Source organism: Mauremys reevesii, linkage group 3 (assembly GCF_016161935.1).
Source record: "Mauremys reevesii isolate NIE-2019 linkage group 3, ASM1616193v1, whole genome shotgun sequence".
In the NCBI taxonomy this organism is placed as follows: Eukaryota; Metazoa; Chordata; order Testudines; family Geoemydidae; genus Mauremys; species Mauremys reevesii.
In genome coordinates, this window is record NC_052625.1 from 112859625 (window position 1) to 112877242 (window position 17618).

The 17618-nt window shown below is 42.8% G+C and overlaps 1 protein-coding gene across 10 annotated transcripts in view; it reads right to left on the minus strand.

Moving 5' to 3' along the window:
* The window catches only part of L3MBTL3 (L3MBTL histone methyl-lysine binding protein 3), a 153367-nt gene that overhangs the window by 59833 nt on the left and 75916 nt on the right, over positions 1 to 17618 (minus strand). For all 10 annotated transcript variants that reach the window (XM_039531841.1, XM_039531836.1, XM_039531842.1 and 7 more), the window contains 2 exons: positions 8127 to 8203; positions 2717 to 2802 (listed from right to left, as the gene is read on the minus strand). In XM_039531841.1, the coding sequence (XP_039387775.1) occupies positions 2717 to 2802; positions 8127 to 8203 (163 nt within the window). The remainder of the gene's footprint in view (positions 1 to 2716; positions 2803 to 8126; positions 8204 to 17618) is intronic.

A 17618-nucleotide genomic window follows, 5' to 3' on the forward strand; every position in this document is an offset into this window, starting at 1 on the left:
ATCTGCACACTGAGTCAAATGCTAACAAAGTGTTTGTGAGAACATCAGGAGAAGAAAATTAACAGGAAGAGGTGAACGGTGGTTAGCCCCAGTTTACAGAAGAAGAAGAAAGGTCAGGTGTAATACATCTAGGGATTCAAGGAGATGCTCTGGCATTCTTGGTCTTATGAAAACCATCCTGGTTGAAAAATGCTGTGAGGAGGACTTTGGGTAACCAGTTCCTTATTAGACAAGAGGGCATCTTGTTAGGTAAGTTTAAGTTCTAGACTGTGTGTTATGGTTTTATTTTATATGTAATACTTTGTTTACATTAATCTTACTTGCTTTTTCTCAAATCTCTATTCTCTGATAAATAAACTTAAGCTTGTTTTCACTATAAACATATCTAAGCACTGTGTTAAGTGGAGTGGTGATCTGGAGGTGAAACTGACAAGTTGATGCATACTATATCATTGGGACTAGCACATCTGTGAATTCTGAGTGTGTCCAATGGAACAGGGGCTGGACTGCTGGACTCTCCAGGGCAGGCCCGCTGACAGCAATTCTGGGCCCCAGGGTAGAACAGTCAATGGGCAATCTTCAGGTACGGCCAGCGCTTCCACATGCCCACCCAGCTGCCTTCACCGCTACCGGTACCACCCTGCGCGTGCCTAGGAGCCCTGCAGCCTGCCCGGGCAATTTAAAAGGGCCCGGGGGCCCCTAGCTGCCTTTACGGTAGCGGCAGCAGCAGCCGGAGGCCCCGGGGCCCTTTTAAATTGCCCAAGCCCCTGGGCAATTGCCCCTTTTGCTCTCTCGTCAGTGTGCATGCTCCTGGGGCATGCTTGGAGAATATCTATCACTAAACTGCAAACTGACAGCAGCGCCTGCATGGACTGAGAAGGGAGTACTTGTGTTGCCTGTGGCAAGTGGAGTTGGGGAGCTGACTCTTGGCAGGCACAGAAAAGGCTTCTTCATGCAGGTAACAGCAAGGTGCCTCACAACCCTGGGTATCCCAAGGAAGCATCACACATTGTAATTGTGAATCTGAATAGTCAGTAATGAGCCCACCCTGAAGTGGTACCTTGTGTCCCATGGGGCTTGCCCTGGCTCCACAGCTGCTAGAGACAGGGGAGGCCAGAAGGCCATAGTCCTCCCCACTTTTTAAACAGGGAATTCAAGGCACCCTACTTTTTAAAACCTGGCTGGAGGGAGCACGCTATGACCCAGGCCAGCTGGCTGGCTGGCATCCGGGTCCCGCTCTGCCTTGTGCCATCTGCTGGCTGTGACCCATTGTGCCATACTAAATGCCGGCAGCCAGGCCCTCACCTACCGGCTGCCAAAGCCCCAGTGGTAGTCCCTCTCTATAGCGGGGATCAACTGGGTCTGGGAAGCAGAAAGGACCCATTACCTGAAGGCCTTGGGCTTGCCAGAAGTAGAGTAAGGTAAGGAGGGATGGGGGGAGGCAGAGTGTTAAGACTGTTGAGGGTAGGTGAAAAGGCAGGGGCTCCAGGAGGGTCGGACTGCTGTGAGGGAGTTCTCTCGAGGTCTCTGGTGGGGGAGGGCCTTGGCTCCCCACTTTTGCAGTCTTTTTGGCACCTATGCCTGGGTCCACTCTGGGCACTGTAAGGTGGTGCATGTGGTAACAGTGCCACACAGGTTTGGCACATCCACCTCTCTATAGATGGAAATGGAAGGATGGATGCATCAAATGTGAGTGGTGCTGTAACCATGTACATTAGGTCACAGCATCCAAACTGGAGAGCCAGGCCAGCCCCACGAGACAGGAGCCACTGCTGCAGGGTGAGTGTAGGATATACTCACTAACCAAACCTCTCCCCTGCTCCATGCTGGGCCTCATCTTTCCACACCCACACTACATAATCCACTCTTATTCTGCCCCCTCCCCCATCCCTCCCCCCCCAAAAAAGAAGGAGGCAGGGCAGGGATGGATGAGGAGAGGGGAGGTTAGAAGATGTGTTACTACCTGGAACTTCTCATAGTCACCAGCCCCATGGCTATGAGTTAGGACTCCCCTCCACACAACAAATGCATGCAACATATCACTTGGCTTGGCTATTCTAGATGAAAACTCAGGATTTGGCCATGCTTGTTAAAGTTTTGTAGTGAAAAGTGTTGTAAGCCAGTAACCAAACCCCAGTGAACTACAGCAGATGGCTGGAATTCTGGGCTAGCACCACATTTCTACTTTAGTTTAATGAATTTCTTAGCACCGTGATAATATTAAAAAATGTTGGACTTGAACCTCAGAAGCTCACAAAAACAGACAGAAGGTCAGCCTAGGGAGCCAAGAATTTGCTCTCTAATGTTGGCACCAATAACGATGCCTTCTGCTTTCTTGAATAAGCCACTTTTCTTTTTGTGCCTGTAACGTGGGGACAATAATACTCACTCACCTCTCTCCGAGGTGTGCTGGGAGCAGGGCTTTGGAGCGGAGCTGGAGCGCGGAGCAGCTCCGGAGCAGTGGAGCTGCAGGTTTTTGCCTGGAGCTGGAGTGGAGCCAGAGCACAGCCCCAAAGCCCTGGCTGGGAGGACTCATTAGCTAGCTAAGTATTATTAGTATAAATTAGTCAAAAATCTCAGGATTTATAGTGATAAAAAAATTTGAATTTCTCACAGTAATTTCAAAACTCACATAAAAAAAACCATCTACTGTACATTAGCTATTTAATTAAACAAAAAAAATAGAAGCATGAACACTATGTAAACATTCTCTCACCACTTTAAAAGCCCTTGCAGGTGCAGGTAAAGAACTGGTTTCTTCCAAATATTTTTCCCAAGAAAAATGTTTGGCATGTGGATAATCTAGGAGAAAAAAATATAAAATCAAGGTTTAATGATATCATATAAGTATTATGATGTAACATACATTATAGCACATTAATCTAGAGAATTCATAATAAGGCAAGTAAATATTTCTTATAATACTGTATTTATTCTTTAGATATATAAAATAACTACAATAAGAAGCACTTATCTGAACATTCTAGATGTCTATGACACACTCCCTATTAATCAAAGAAAGAAATAGAACCCCACAACACACAACACCGAGTAACCAGCAGCACAACTACAAAAATAAACTACAACTGCTCTGGATTTGAGAAGATAAGTAACAAAAATTGGAAGTCTATCCACTTCTACGCATTCAAGACAGTGCTTCACCCTTAATCCTGTACTCTACAGGTTTAAGGTTACACCAGTATCTTGTGTTTTATGAAGCCTGCTAAATAACAGGCTGTAATTAACTTATTGACAGATTAGACTTTTACAGTACACACTGAGATTGTTCTGTAAGTAGCTTTGTGCTCTAGAATTTGATGCCTCAAAATGTTGCATGACTTCCCCAGGCTGCTGAGCAGTAGGATATTTCTGAGTTTGGTAAGTAGGTCTAACTGGCTAATTACAGTTTTCCATGTTGTCAGGCCACAGATGCCTGTGATCTGTGCTTTCATTATCCTGCATGGCAGCAAAGCTTATGCCCTTAACTTCAAATCCTCTATCTTCAACACCAAGTGAATGCAGAATTGGCCAATATACCTTTTATTTTACTATTCTCAGTCATACACAGATTTTTTGTTTTTAAACAAGTTACATAAAGGCTTGGTACCATATTAGTGACATTCAAAAAGGGTTTCTAAAAAAAGGATTTTCTATTTTCTCACTACAAATCTATGAAATAACAGTGCATGGGGGTGGGAGAATTGGGGAGCAAAAACTTGAATTTTCTGACTAAAAATATGTAAGTCACAAACCATCTTCCCACGGAAAAGCATGGTATTTGTAATGAGGGCCTACATAGTCACATAGTTGGTGCAGCAGTTCATGTTCTGCAAAAATGACTTCCTTTCACTGAAACTCTCCTACAGGATGCATGAAAAAAACACGCTGGATAGCTCTCACCACAGTTCCCTGACTTCATCTTATTTAAAGAAACACTGCTCTGATTCCTGCAAAGTTCCCACGCATCGAAAATATAGACCTCCTCCAACTTGCTGATGGCCTCCTAAGTGTGGGCTGTACTTTCCTTCCTGTATATGATATGAAAGTAAATGTACTCTCTGAAATTGCCACACGTGTCTCTTGGTGCAGTCAAACACTAATGTTATATCTGTGGCTCCTTCCTTTTGTGAACAATATTCAACAGGCTCCCTCAACTCTAGATTTCTGTTTCTGAACACGCAATGATCCCTGAGTGCTTCTCTTAGATGCCAACCAAAATGACAGGTTGTGAACATCTGTCTAAGATAAGCCAGGAAATCAAACAGGCTTTCCTATTTTCTTTTTCTTTTGGTTTCTTAAGTGAATCTCAGACCTTTTAGCTAGGAATTTAGTTTGGTGAACTATTACTTTTTAAATAATTCAGCCAAGTCCTCATAGTTCATACCTCTCAGCTCCTAAAAGAAGCAAGTCTTTGAGGACTACAAATGTCTCTTTCCAAACAGAGATGAAGAATGGAAATTTGTATTGAGATTCTTCATCAGCAGCAGCATAGAAATGCTGCTGAGACCTTTGTACATAAAATTCATACATAGCATTAAATCTTACATATTTTTCATCAGAGTGGATTCGTCAATTTTCCCACAAATTATCATTTTCCTCTTTTCTTCTCAGACAGACCTCTTGCCTCACTCCTGACATGGCAATCACCTTGTTGTTTCCCCAAATCCAATAAGTCTTTTATTAGATCAGACTTTAATTGGATCAGAATGAGAGCAAACAAACAAACATCAAGTGAAAGGAGCTAGCACTCAGAGGTTTCCTTGGTTACAAGCTATATTCAGTTAACTTCATTCTTGGGTTCTGTATCCAAACGAGCTCTAACCAGTGGCAATTATTGCTAAAAAGACAAGATTTGTTTTTAAACTCTGGCACACAGAATGTTCCAGACCTTAAAAGGGGCAGTAACCACACACAGTCACCATAGTTCTCTACGTTTTACTTTAAAAGACAGAATGACTCTAAATGGCATACGTTCTACAGGAAAAAAAATCTCCAAGTTTTTTCCATTGATTCTCTCATGGTTATTTTTATACTGAGTATTCTACAATTACCTACATAAATTTGGAAGACCAACAGGCATTAGAGACCTGTCTCAAAGGAATTTATTAACTTTGCTAAACAGCACTTCTTTTTACAAGATATAGCTCAAACTACTTTCTACAGAATAGTCTTCATTATCTCCAGCATGGAGGGGAATCCAGTTAATTCAACACACAATATCCCAAACTAACTTTCTTGTTTTCAGTAAGCACTCTCTCTCTCTCTCCCCCTCTATTGCATGCTCACTCTCACCTTGGTTTCCACCCTGAGAGTCCTTACCACTTTCGTTCCCTTGATTACACAGGGCTATGCACCCATTTATCCACTAAGACCCAGATATTTAAAGGTATTTTGGCATAGCTGCTCTCATCTCGGTTGATATAAGAGCCTGAAATCTCATTTTCCAAAAGGATTTAGGTACTTGATATGTTAATGTTAATGATGCATGCACAAATTTAGTATCTTTATGTGCTATATTAATGAGACAGTTATCCATCAAGATATTTGGAGATGGTTGAAAAGGAAAACAGAATAAAACAAACCACTTGGTTCCTTCTCTATTTCTTTTCTCTATTGAGTTCTCTTTTGCTTTGCTTTTATCTATATTTTTTTCCTCCTTATTTCTTTTTGTGTGATAAGCTGAATTTACTTACAGGTTCTGGAGTCTTGGTGCTGAAAATTGAGAGAGATATTGCAATGACATGCAATATCTTTGGGGACTATACTGTATTAAATGTATACAATGGTTTATGTAGGTTTGTATTCTACTCCAAGGGGAAGGATTACCACAGTTCCTAAAGGAACTAAAAACAATAAGTGATTAAGGTTAATCACTGAGACAAAACCATTTAGAGAGTTACCTCTCCCTGGAGTAGTTTGCATACTGGTTCAAGCTGGATTTTCCAGAGACTAGGGGACAAAGAAAGGACTTTTGGTATAAAAGGATTACCTTGAATTTAAACAAGGTCTTCTGCTGATCCAGCAAACAGACAGGACTTTCTGTCCAGGGTGCAACCCATGTGGAAGGGTTGGAAGGATTTTGACCTACTTGAGCCCCATAAGACTGATGGGTGACCTATGGTAAGCTTTTAGCATGCATATAGGAACTTTTAATGTTTTTATGTTTTCCTTATAATGCTTTTACCTTAAGAATAAATGTGCTTGCTTAGAAAGAACAGTGGTAATGTCACCAAGTCCTCGGTGGGGTTAGGCATCCCAATGGTTAGCACATATAGTGCCACCTCCCTGAGGGCAGGTCTTGCAATAAAGACCCTCTTTTAATCAGAGGTGTGGTGAGGTGGGCAGTGAGGGGAGCCCAGACCCACCCACTTCACCAGGCTACAACCCAGGACCCTAGGAGGGTCAACAGTGTTTGGCTCTCAAAGGTGCCCTCTGAGTTATGCCCCCGGATCACTTCCTATTGTCTGCTGTTCTCTCTCTCCCTCCTCCTATCCCCCCAGCTTCCAGTTGAAATATAAGGTGACAAGCAAAAGAAAAGGCAATCAAACCAGCAGACCCAACTGGGCTCAGCATACAGTCTTAGTCCCTTGTGGCGACTTCTCTGGCACCCTTGTCAGCCTTTCTGTCCTCCTTCCCAGCCTCCCCCTTTCTGAGCTGGATCGCTCCTCTTTCAACCCTTCCTCCAGCTGGAGTGTGCTCTACAGTGCTGGTGCTATCTGGGCCCAGTACTGTCCTTTAACCCCTTCCAGTCAAGAGTGGGATTTGTATACTCCATCACCGGTAACTTGTAACTGCTTGCAACACACTGTTGATAGCCTGTGGAGAGAAAGCAAAGCACAGGTGCTGGCCTCTAGGCAGTATAAGGTGGGGAGCTGTACAGCCCTAAAAACTCCTGGTTGAAGGGAGTGGGACAAGGGTCTCTATTCAGTGACAGGCAATGGCTGCAAACTTGAGATCTGACTGGGAACTCCGGGAGTGGACCACAAAAGGGGTGGGAGGGAGATATGGGTGCAGTTACCTGAAACGATGACAAAAATGTCAACAGCATATATGCCAGGTGTACAGAGTTGTTGCATTAGACAAATACACCTCTATCCCAATTTAACACTGTCCTCGGGAGCCAAAAAAAACCCTACCGCGTTATACGTGAAACTGCGTTATATCAAACTTGCTTTGATCCACCGGAGTGCGCAGCCCCCCCCCAGAGCGCTGCTTTACCACATTATAGCCAAATTCATGTTATATCAGGTTGCGTTATATTGCGGTGGAAGTGTATCTGCATGTGAACCAAATTTGGAAGTTAGACCCTTCCACATGGGTTGCCCTCCACAGGACAGAAAGTCTGTCTGTTTGCTGGATCAGAAGGAAGACCTTGTCTAAATTCAAGCTCATTCTTTTATACCAAAAGTCCTTTCTTTGTCTCTTAGTCTCTGGAAAACCCAGCTTGAAGCAGTATGCAAACTGCTGGGGGGGGGGGGGGCAGGGAGAGGAGGAGGAGGTGTAACTCTCTAGGTAGTTAAGTCTCAGGTGACCCACCTTAATCAATTGCCATTGTTTTTAGTTACTGTAGGAGCTCTGGTAATCCTTCCCCTTGGAGTAGAATACAATCATACATAAACCATTTTATACATTTAATACAATATAGTCCCCGAAGATATTACATGTCATTGCAATCTCTATCACAATTTTCAGCACCAAGACTCTGGAACCTGTGAATAAATTCAACCTATCACACTAAAAGAAACAAGGAGAAAAAAATCTACAGAAAAAGCAAAGCAAAAGAGAACACCAGAGAGAAAAAGTAGTAAAGAGGTAGCCAGGCTACTTGTCTCACTCTATTTCACTTTTCAACCATCTCTAGGCTTTTTCCTGAGAATATCTTGTATGGATAACTCTCATATTAATACAGCACAGAAAGATATCAGAGTTGTACATGCATCGTTAAATTTAATACATCGAGTGCTTGTAAAAAGACCACTTCAGCCCCCTCCAAATACCAATTCTTAATTATAAGTAGTCTTTCAATGGAGCTGTCATAATGTGTGTTAAGAGCCTTGGCCAATGCTGCTGCTAACTACATTTTCCTTAATTCTTTCAATTGTGTAGTGTTGAAGTGTAGTACAAACCTGGAGGGGTGATAAGAGTTCTTCTGTGTTCTTTACACCATCCAATGGGATGAATGTGTGGGCTAGCTGCCTCACACCTGGAGGGAAAAAATGATTGAAAAAATGCATTCATCATTGTTCTCTGGGCATGCACACACATTTTTTTTCCCCTCTAAAAATGCAGAATTATTTAACAAATCCAAAATAAATTACGATGGATTCAACTCAAAATATAAATTTTAACCGTAACAAAAACATACCAATATACCTCATTCAATCTTACCCCATATGAGTGAGCGTAAGATCTTTGCAACATTTTTGAAAGGCCAATAACCCAATTATACTGGACCAACAAGGACAGCAAATTCCAAGGAAAACTCCTCCACTGAGGAACTCCCCTCAACCAGTTCCCACACATTCAAATCTTAAGATTCTTAGCACAAACATGTCAGCTGATCTCAAGCATCCCAGTAATACATTCAGAAAGAACAGGGGTCTTATGAGGTCACTCTGAGGGGTTCAGAATGTGGGAGGAGGTACAGGCTCTGGGCTCCGGGGTGGGGCCAGAAATTACAGGTTCGGGGTGCGGGAGGGGGCTCTCGGATGGGGCAGGAAATTGACATGCAAGGGGAAAGTGAGTGCTCCAGCTGGGGCTGTGGGCTCTGGGGTGGGGCTAGGGATGAGGGGTTGGGGTGCAGGAAGGAGGGGGATCTGGGCTGGGGTCGAAGGGTTTGGAGTGTGGGAGGGTGCTCAGGGCTGGGGTTTGCAGGCTCTGGGAGGAAGTTTGGGTGTGGAATGGGGTTTCAACCTGGGGCAGGGGGTTGGGGCGCAGGAGAGAGCTTGGGGTGCTCGGTCCAGGCACTGCTGACCTCAGTCAGCTCCCAGGAAGCAGTAAGCATGTCACTCCGGCTCTTAGGCAGAGGAGTGGCCAAGGGCTCTATGTGCTGCTCCCGCCCGCTGGAGCCACCCCCACAGCTCCCATTGGCCATGGAACCTGACCAATGGGAGCTGTGAAGCTGGTGCTGGGGGTGGTGCACGGAGTCCTCCAAGAGCTGGAGGGACAGGCGGACCGCTTCCTGGGAGCTGCGTGGAGCCGGGCACAGAGCCTGACTACCCCACTGGCACTGCAGCCAACCAGACTTTTAGTGGCCTGGTCAGCTGTGCTGACTGGAACCGCCAGGGTCCCTTTTCGACAGGGCATTCTGGTTGAAAACCAGATGCCTGGCAACCCTAGTCTGCCCATGTGGATCATATTGCAAGGTTGGGGTCTATATGATAATATCTATTTTCCTTCACTTGGTTAGGAAGTCTGGAAAGTGCCAGCATCCTAAGGGTTAATATTTCTCTCTCTCTCTCTCTCTCTCTCTCTCTCTCACACACACACACACACAAATGAATAGCAAGTTAAGAAAAAAAATCAGTTTGTTATTCTATAATATCCAACATTCTTATCTCCTATGGAACACAGAGGGGTTTCACTGTTATTATCATAGGGAGGAGGATTTCTGCATGAGTTGAAGGTATATCAGGTTACCAAACCCTGATGTCTAAATATGTCAGATCTCTTACCATATTGCCTAATTCCTCATTTCCTCCGCACAGAAACCACTTACTGATTTCAATGGGGGAACTGAGCACACAAAAAAAACACAGGACTGAACCATTTACTATATTATGATTGACTTTGAGCTTGTGCTACATAAAGTAAAAGTAAAGAAATATTTTCATATTCAGAATTTAAAGAAAAGACCTTAAAGTACACTGATGTTTTAAAAGTGATTTTACATGACAAATAGATGAAGTCTAGTGTAGGTGTATTTAATTGTGTGCGTTAAATAATAGAAATGCAAGCAGGGTGTCTCATAACTGTCATCACACAGCAAATACTGTTCCAGAGTTCTACTTATAGATTTCAGACTTAATGCTGAAATACCTTTCGAGGGTAAATTTTTATTTTGTGTTAAAAAAAAAAAATGAACAGCTGCACCAGTATTTCTCTATGCTAAGGTCAAATATATCAAGCCCTAGAAGAAAAAATACTCTCTAGAAACAAAGGCTTTATGACAACAGCAAAGGATGCAATCAATATCAAGTGTATAAAATTAAAAAATGCACAAATATGTTTTATGTATTTAAGTTTATTATTTATACAGCACTTTATTTATTCCACTTTAAATTGCACTGTTTTTTTATTTTGAAAATATGGTACTTTTGTGTCAACATGTTGTGAAGTTCCCAAAGGTTCACATTCTATCTCAGTTAGCTGGTCTTTTACACCTGAAGCAGATCAAAGAAAGGCTGAGATACGTCTCTTTCAAATGTATCTCTTTCTTATGCCTCTTTCAAATGCATCTCTCTCTTTCATTCTCTCTCTTTCACACACACACACACACACACACACTCTTCCCTTCTCTCTACAGAGACTTCAGAGAGGAGAGAAGAACAGAAGGACTAACAGGTACACCTCTACCCCGATATAACGAGATATAATGCGGTAAAGCAGCGCTCCAGCGGGCGGGGCTGCACGCTCCGGCGGACCAAAGCAAGTTCAATATAATGCAGTTTCACCTATAACGCAGTAAGATTTCTTGGCTCCCAAGGACAGCGTTATATCAGGGTAGAGGTGTACTCTTTCCCCCAAATCCATCAAGGGGCTGGGGCGGGGGGGGGGGGGGGTTGCATAGACTGAGCCATTACCTCACTGGACTCACTGCATTGATGCTGCCTGAAGAGCTTTGGAGTAAAATATTCAAAAGCACATAAGCTACTTAAGAGCTTTCACTTTCCACTTTCAAAAGACTCCTAAGCATCTAAGTCACTTCTGATACCGAGACACAGTCACTTTATCACTGTGTGATGAGAGTAAAACAAGTGTGAGAAAAATGGTCAATTTTTAAAGTATCCTATTACTATTGCCTCTGAGCACCTTACTGTCATTTTAAAAAATGAGAAATATAGACAAATAAAATGGCCAACTTTTATCTTAAGTAGGACAAAGAGCATTCTTTCATAAATAATCCTCTCTCTTCTAGACAGACAGCTGTGGTCTAGTAGAGTAAGCACATAACTTGAAGTCAAGAATGCTAGATTCTATTCTAAATGTTGTCACTCAGGCCAGTCATTCAGAGTTTAAGGCCAAAAGAGACTACCAGATTATCTACTCTGACCTCTTGTAAATCACAGGCCAACCAACACCACCCAACACACTAAACTCTCCACCCAAAATTAGACCAAGGATTACAGCCCACAAGAGAGTAGACTATTGAGTGCCACAGGCACAGAACAGGAGGAACCGAGGTGCACCAGTGCCTCAGGCCCTCGCAGTGGCTAAGTGAGATATACAGAGATTATCCTGACAAGTGACCCTCAACCACAACTTCAGAGGATGGCAAAAAAAACCCTCAAATCACAGCCAATCTGACCCGGGAATTTTTTTTCCCCCCAATCTCTCAGCTTTGTAAAACACTTAATCCAGAAGCACTATGCAAAAGCAATGGGAAGGTTAGTAACTAGTAATTTGAGTTTGAGTACACTGCCTCTGCAAATCCACTATCTTTTGAACCGTAGTGTGGCAAGCATGGGATCTTTCGTAAGGCAGTGCAGTTGTGGCACATACACGCCAAAATAATGAATCCTAAAGTTCAGAACAAGATTATAAAGGACATACCAATCATATCATGTAAAACCTGTCTCTTTGCTAGTGCCAGTCCCAGTGTTCATAACCAAAAAGGCACCTGGATACCCCCTCCTACAGCAAATAATGTTGAGCCAAGAAGCCACTAACAAGAGCCAAAACCATCACTGAAAGCCAATTGGATCTATAATTGAACAACAAGAACACAGAACAAACTACAATGTTGTTTCTTATTTTTATAAAATCTAACAATTTTAAAATGTGGCTAAACAGAACAAAAAAGTAAATAAATGGAAAGGTGTCTTCATTGCCAGCAATTTATCATGCTAAAGAAAGAGCTGAAGGTGGTTGGGACTGTGAATCCCTTTATAGACTATTTTCAAACATCTGGATCCACAAGGGAACATGGAGATATCCAAACTTTCCATATGGGGGCAAGCGAAGATATGCTCATGACAACAGGTCATGCGCATCCTCAAGAACAGGGCACTACAGGCACAACTCTGGAGGAAGAAATATTATTTCTTCTATCATTCATATTCATTTTCCCTTTGATTTTTGTCCTGCATTTCACTGTTGCATATCCACAGCTCAATAATTAAATTCAGATTGTAAGAGACAGAAACGAAATGATTGTTAATTCTTTCCAGAAAAAAATATTAAATAAAAATGTGTCTTCACTGGGAGGTATGGATAGCACTGTTATTTTATAACTGGCCCATTTTTTTCAAAATATGCAAACTGTGTTACATTATTCTTGCTGTTCTGAATTAACTGCCAATTTCCCCACAGGATACATTTTTATTTTGATATTTAGGATTTGTGCCAGACATATTAGCATTAAATTTAGATACTATTGTATCTAGAGCAGATATAATTTTGTTAAACATTGGAATTTCTATAAACACCCATAACAGTGCATTATAATTAGCAAATAGAACTACACTGTAAGAATGGCTATTTGTACTTCTGACACTACCATATTGATATACAGTAGCCAAGTCAGCTACGCACAAAAAAGAAGCCAACTTATAGCCCCATCTAGTGCTTCAGTGCGAGCATTTCACCATAAATATTATATTAATACCAAACATGTTCAAAACTGGTAATGCTCCAGGTAATTAAAAGCATTTACTGTATCTATATTATTCTTTGGTCTTTTTAATCCAATGTGCTCCCCTCAAAAAAAGTTACTCCTTTTCGAGCAATGATGGAGCAGACTTGATCATCTCAGAAGAGCTCAGAAGTAGATCATAAGTCAGGCAGAGCTATTTTTAAAGGGGTATGTCCCATTGGGTACCAAACAAAAATAGTAACAGATGGTGTAGAGTGTGTGGATGTGAGCCTTTTGCATAGGGCCATTCCAAGTGTTCATTCTGCTCCCAACACTCAAATAGCTCATTCAGGATAGGACACAGGAATGAGACAGTCGAACAATCTAAATCTACATTCTGGCTTTCTTTGTTGCTAGAGATGCAATGAGGGGGCAGAGGAGGAGGGAGCAGAGTTGTAGTGGCTGTGCAGACGTTCCATGAGTCAACTGGTCTGCACAAGGCAGCCAAACAGAATGGCTCAGTGGGGCCTCGAGCCTCACACTGGGAAATGAGTGCTCTTTGTGGCTGGTCTAAAAAGCTGTAACATTATCTATCTCCAGTGTCTGCCTCCAGGTTCCAGCAGGAACTCTCAGCCATTTTTATTATTAGTCTTCATATAACAAACATACCAATATATAACAAATCCTAACCCTAAGACTGTTCAACCAGGAAACATCCTCAAGTTTTAGATTACAAATTCAGTTTCGCCACTAACTTCAACGAAAGCAGTTAGGCCAACATAACAACGCTTGAAAATTCCATCCACAGGAAAGTAGATGATTAGTTAAGGATGACAGCTTTAAATCACACCTGTTTTCTAACTTTTTCCTTCTACTGACTACTCTGTAAGAGAACAAAATTCTCATGGATCACATCCCTTCCCAGCCTTTCATTGCTGATCACCAGAAGCACACAGTAGATTAGGAACACTTCTATTGAGCCATTCAGGATATTCAAAACTTTTCCCTTTTCCTCTTACCACCACCACCTCCATGAGTCACAGCTGTCTGCCTTACAGGCCCAAAGCGTGGTTTAGAAAACAAAAACAAAAACCGCAAATGACCAGATATCATTACAATGTGGCTTTCATCTCCAAACTGAATGTTAGAAACAGACTCCCAAAAATGTCAGGAATATGCATTGATTGGTTGCCCTAAAGATAACATATGGACATCTTTCAGTGTTAATGCATTTGGTAGAACACTCTTACATCACATTTATGACTTTGGTTTTGTGTCACACCCAAGAGATGTTCCATGTCAGGGCTGGGGCATTGACTCAGTACTGATTCAAAAAAGAGTACTGGATCACCAACAGCAGTTGCTTAACAGCAATGAGCCCTGGTTGCAACTTGGGAAACTGTTATTTGAATCATTAAAATACTCACTATTCTTGGATTGTTGTTACTCTCATGTAAACTTTTATAAATATTTAACCCTAATCATTACGTACCTGCATTAGTTGTGAATATTGCATTCATTAATCAGAATTCTTTTTCAAATACAGAAAAGCTATCTTGCTATTTCTTAAAGTATGAAGAATAAAGCTGCAGAAGTGAAAAATTACAGCTGCTTTATCCTGACATGATAAAGTTTACCCCTGGCACCTACTGTTCTCATAAAAATAACAAATGTTCTGTCATTTCTAGATAAGAAGGGGGGAAATGGATAAGTTTGCAGAATGCAGAGCAAATTTTACTTTCCTGAATATAAATATAACTCTAGCTATTTTGTTCACTTTTCTTCCTCCTAAAAACTAATGCCAATGAATTATTTAAATGGGATTTATAGGCCATTTAAAGTATTATCATAATGTGTTACAGTGCTGTTGTAGTGACACTAATTCTAGCTGAGACACTTTCATTTTAAGCTATTAATGTATGTTCAGAAAATATTCAGAAAAAATTATATATGGGCTGAAAGTTAAGCTTATAAAATACAATTTTAGAGCTGATTTTTTTCTTCTGCTGTTGAGTTTGGTAAAATTACATTCAGCTGTTTTTCATTTATCCAAGAGAGGAAAGAAATTTTTTAGACTTTACAAAAATAAATCACTAAGCCTTCTATTATTTGAACCCTAATTCCATATATCATATTACCTGTGGATGTAACCCATGATTACTTAAGTGCTTTGCCTACCTCTGTCTGACCCAAATACTTGCTTGCCACTGTTTCAGTAAGTTCATTCTCCTCCAGTTCATGTTTGGCATGTTTGGCATGTTTGTGTCAAATCACAACCTCCATGGGTGCACAGTAAGTATTTTAATGTATTCTCTATTCTTTTCTATATGGGTTCTGCACCCACCACCATCGTATCCAAATACCTCAAACACACAATCTTTTTTGCCATTTATTTTTAAGTAACCAACAATTCCTTATTTTTACTTCTTATTAATATTATTTACCAATCCTTAACCACAACTAACATTTTATATTGAGAAACTGGCAAAAACAAAGTTGAGGACTGGAGCTACCGCTAGCAATATTAAGACACAGAATATTTCAGTAACTTGTTTCCCTGATTTGTTAAATTTTTGCTAGGCAGAACTTTTAATGTGTGGAGGTATGTTGGGGGTCTGGAGTATGAGCATGTGTGAAAATTCTGCATTATTCACTGGATGTACTAACTGTAATTTTATTATCAGTGTGACATACAATGTTGTTATGCAGTTCAGTTTTAGTTTACAACATTCTTATTTGCTTTTCCTACATCTACATCTTGATCAGCAAGCTGTACAAAGAAGTAGGATGAAACATATAAAACTGTTTTTATAAAGTAAAGTAAAATGAGTGATGGGTGTTTTTTTCCAGACAAGCTTCCAAAAGTTTGAAAGTTATCTGAAACTTACTGGAACGGTCAGCACCATGTCCAGACTGTCGCGGCCCGGGCGATACATGGACACGAGCCACGCTTGCCGAGGCCTGAGTCACAATCTGGCATGATGCACCACATAGGGGGAGGACGCCATGTGGCCCAGCAGCCTGAGGCACTGTCTCACCATGCTGGTGGGAAAACTGCAAAGGCTGCCGATTATCTGCAAGTGGGCCAGACGCCGCACCTCCGGGAGGAACGCTCTCGCTTGATTGGCATTAAGACTGCCCTGATGAACTCTATTCTCCGAGTCGGGGTGAGAACAGATTTGTGGATGCTGAGAATGATGCCTAGGCGTTCTAATGTGTCTGCCCATTTGCACCTGCAATTCTACCTTCTGACCAGAGAGGCCTTGGAGGAGCCAGTCATCCAGGTAAGGGTAGACATGCATGTGATGGCAGCGAACAAAGGCTGCCACAACTGCCATACATTTGGTGAAGACACGGGGAGCTGTGCATAGGCCGAATGGGAAAGCCGTGAATTGATAATGTACTTTGTTCACCACGAAGGGAAGAAACCGTCTATGAGATGGGGTGATAGATATGTGAAAATAGGCAATCTTCATAACGAGGGCGGCGTACCAATCTCCCGGATCCAGAGAGGGAATGATTGTGCTCAAGGAGACCATGTGGAACTTCAGGCTGATGATGAACTTGTTGAGTTCCCTTAGGTCCAGAATTGGCCTCAGGCCTCCCTTTGCTTTGGGGACAAGGAAGTAATTGGAGTAGAAACCCTTGCCTTTGAGCTCCTGGGGCACCTCCCTCCACTGCTCTTAGAGCGAGGAGGGTTTGAACCTCCTGGATGAGAAGTTGCTCATGAGAGAAGAGAGACGGGCAAGGGGGATGGAAGGGTGGGAAGGAGCAGAAGTGGATAGAATATCCCACCTCTACTGTGCGGACCACCCATCGGTCCGATGTAATAAGGGACTGTGCACAGAAGAAGTGGGATAGTCGGTTCAGGAAGGGTTGTGGACTAGTAATCTGACCTCGTGCGCACCTTAAAAGGGGGAGCTTAGGTCCCAGAGGGAGCTTGGACTGTCCCTGGCCCTGTGGGCGGGCACGATGGCCTACGCTGACTAGATCTATTCCTCCTGTGGGAGAAGTCCTGCCTGGGCCTAGCGGGGAAAGACCACTGTTGGGTGGTCTGTGGTTTGAAAGGCTTCCTTTGGGTTGCCGGGGTATGCATGCCAAGGGACTTCATGGTGTTACGGAGTCCTTCAGGCTATGCAACCTAGAGTTTGTCTGCTCAGCAAACACACCCTGGCTGTCGAACAGGTGGTCCTGAATTGTTTGCTGAAATTCCGCGGGGAGACCCGAGGATTTGAGCCAGGCATTGCATCTCATCGCGATACCTGACGTCAGGGTACGTGCTGCCGAGTCCGCGCCATCCAAAGAACCTTGAAGGGAGGTCCGGGCTACAATTCTGCCCTCCTCAGCGATGGCCTCCAGTTCAGCCCTTGACTCGGACGGGAGAAGCTCTTTGAACTTTTGAACCATAGACCATGAGTTATAACTGTGCCCGCTCAGGATCACGAGCTAGTTGAATAAACCTTTCTCCCAAACAAATCAAGGTGCTTAGCGTCTCTTGATTTGGGCGCACGCCCCTGCTGACCCTGCCTCAATTTTTCGTTCACCGCCTTCACAACAAAGGAACATGGAGGGAGGAGGTGAGTGAAAAGTTATTCATACCCTTTAGCAGGGACAAATTACTTCCGTTCGGCCCCTTTGGCCATAGGGGGAATGGAGGCAGGCGTATGCCAAATGGTTTTGGCGATAGCCTGGATAGTCTTTAGCATGGGTACGGCCACCTTAGAGGAACCCTCTGGTGCCAGAATGTCCACCACAGGGTCCTTGTCCTCCACCACCTCCTCCACCTGACGGTTCATATTTAGGGCCATCCTTTGGAGGAGTTCCT